At 49.0% G+C, this 2,809-nt stretch overlaps 1 protein-coding gene across 1 annotated transcript in view; it reads right to left on the bottom strand.

Moving 5' to 3' along the window:
- PTPRJ (protein tyrosine phosphatase, receptor type, J) overlaps positions 1 to 2,809 on the bottom strand; it is a 114,383-nt gene that overhangs the window by 18,939 nt on the left and 92,635 nt on the right. Inside the window, exon 13 of the mRNA XM_014543292.1 lies at positions 484 to 615. Within this exon, the coding sequence (XP_014398778.1) occupies positions 484 to 615 (132 nt within the window). The remainder of the gene's footprint in view (positions 1 to 483; positions 616 to 2,809) is intronic.

The following is a 2,809-nucleotide window of genomic DNA, read 5'->3' as shown; positions in this document are numbered from 1 at the left end:
GGGGGGGGGGGGGGGGGGGGGGGGAGACAGAGACTGAGAAAGTTGCTTAAGACACCTTCTGCCACCCAAAAGATAAGACCCTGTGTTGTAAAAGAGATGAAAAACCTAGATCGGAGGTCGGCAAGTTACAGTCCACGCACCAGATCCGCCCGCGGCCCGTTCTGGTCAATGGCATTTTACTAGAACAACCCACTCATTCTTTCTGTATCTTCTATGCCTGCTTTCACAGGAGCAGAGCTGAACAGCTGGGACGGAGAGGTAAGGCCTGCAGAGTTTCAAATATATGCTGTCTGGCCCTTTACAGAGAGTTTGTCAACCCCTGACCTACATCACCAGGCACACAGCCGGCCCCCTCCCACCCCATCTGAGTGCCAAGCATGGGCTACAATGCATTTGTATCTCTCATGTGCCTCAGTGGGCACAGAAATGGGGCCTGGCCAGGGCGTCACTCACTGGCTGTTCACCCCACAATGACCCCCTTACCTTCCCCCGTGGTGAGGATGACAGCATAGGCTTTGATGGGTCCGTGGCTGGCTTCAAACCCGCTGAACTTGATCTTGACCGAATTGTGGCTGACAGACGTAATATTGGGAGACTCATCTGGAGGAGGGGGATCTGAAACAGAACAACACAAACGTGATCAGCGGCATCAAAAACCAAAAACGGAACAATTGTTAAGCACAGAATCGGCAGTGCCCGCAAGCCCTGCCCTGGCGCTGGGAACAGTACGCTGGGCTCACACAGAGCAGATGCAGGAGCAGGAGCAGGGAAGGAAGTGGTGGGAGCTTCCGGGCTCACTTATACAGATGACGTGTGGAAACGATAGCATTTTACATACACTGAGTTCAACAAAGCGTGATCGCAACTCACTGCAGTTATTCCTTTTTTACATTTTCTTCATATGCCTCCTATAAAAATCTGAGTTACATCAATATGTCGTAATAGAATATATCCTATTACACATGAGGGTCACATTATTTTCTAGTGGACAACACGGCTCTAGACCTGGCTTAGCAACCTCCCAAGAACTGACGGCAGTGGCCACTTGGAGGCGGTGTCCCGTGTCTAATTGCCAACTGTGGAGACCGCCAACCAAGGCTCCCACGTTTCCCAGCAGCCGTGCCTTTCAGCCCACCAGCCTCCCACCCAAGACTGTCAGCCGCAGGCCAGTCACCCACCTCCAGTCACCCTCCTTCCCTCTCACTGCCTATCCCACCCCTACGCCCAGGGCCCTGCCTGCCTCGCTCACCGTGTGTCCCTCACCCGGCGCACAGTGAGCACCCAACAATGTCGGCTACAAAACCCACAGCCCTCCACCTCCCTGATTCACCACCCGGCAACGGAGAAAATGCAGCTCCACTTTTATCCAAATGAAAAACGTGTTCAATTTGTACATAAAAATCCATCTGAGGAAAGGGAGCTACAGATCACAGAGTGAGAGTCACTGGACTAAATGAGAGCAGTGACTACTCGATCCTAACACACATGCTTCAGCTTCGGAAACCACCGACTCCGACAAGCTCCCACTCGCCACGAGGCACGGGGCTCGGCCCTGGAGATGCCGCGTCAGACACGGTTCCTGTTCCCAGGAGTTGATACCCACTGAGGAGATGACATCATAAGAACTACAAAAGGGTACCCGCAAGATCCATTGTTTCTATTATGTTCTGAGGTGCTGCAGGACCCCCAAAGGAGCGGGACCCAGGACAGTCCTGCACGGTTGTGTACGCCACAACTCCAGGGAGCCCCACGCATGTCGGAGTCCATGTGAACGGTGTCCCCTGGAACTGTGCCGTGCACAACCTGAGCGGCCACACAGGCCGCCCTTAAGTGTCTTCTACACACATTATTACCTCATATGATTTGTACAACAGTCTTTGAGGGTAGGTGTTATGCTCCCCTTTCACAGCTCAGGAGAGCAAGGCTCACAGAGTTTAAGTAGTTTTTCTGAGATTACACAGCTGGTAAAAGGCAGAGTTTAGACTCAAAACCCAGAACTGCCTTTCTAAGTCTAAGGTTCTGTCCCCAGAATCCCTCAACCACTTTCCAAGTCAGAGCCCTTGAAGTAAGAGGCTTTTTTCCCCTTATAATTACAACCACCAATTCTTTAGAAATTGTCCGGAAACTTTCTGATACCCTAAAGCAGTGGTTCTCAACCTTCCTAATGCTGCAACCCTTTAATACAGTTCCTCATGTTGTGGTGACCTCCAATTTCATTGTTACAAATTGAACATAATTAAAGCATAGTGATTAATCACAAAAACAATATGTAATTATATATGTGTTTTCCGATGGTCTTAGGCGACCCCTGTGAAAGGGTCGTTCGACCCCCAAAGGGGTCTCAACCCACAGGTTGAGAACCGCTGCCCTAAAGGAAACATATCCAGGAGTCTAAAAGCACAAAGCAAAACAAACTCAACCAGGATGATGGAAGACTTAATGTTGGCAAAGTCATGGAGAGCAAAACACAGGTAAAAGTGAAGCAAAGAGAGAAGCAATTTCCTCTGAGAACAACAACAAAACAAAGATGGGCATGAGAAGAGTAACTGTGGGATCCCCTGTACACCTATGCAGTGAATGGTCCCATTTCCCAAAATAACTGGGGAGCTTGTTAATATGGATTCTAGGGAAATGAGAATCCTGAGTAAATATCTAGAAATAGTGAGAAAAGTATTCTACATTTTTATGTGAGATGATAATAGTAACATGGTTATGTTTGGCAGGAAGAAAAAAGAAGTTCCTATCTTGGAGCGATACATACATACATTTGATTTACAAATAAAATTCTAGTATGACCAGGAGCCTGGCC

This window comes from Myotis brandtii, unplaced genomic scaffold (genome assembly GCF_000412655.1).
Source record: "Myotis brandtii unplaced genomic scaffold, ASM41265v1 scaffold324, whole genome shotgun sequence".
In the NCBI taxonomy this organism is placed as follows: Eukaryota; Metazoa; Chordata; class Mammalia; order Chiroptera; family Vespertilionidae; genus Myotis; species Myotis brandtii.
Note: the sequence above shows the minus strand (reverse complement) of the source record. Positions and strands in the feature narration are given on the sequence as shown.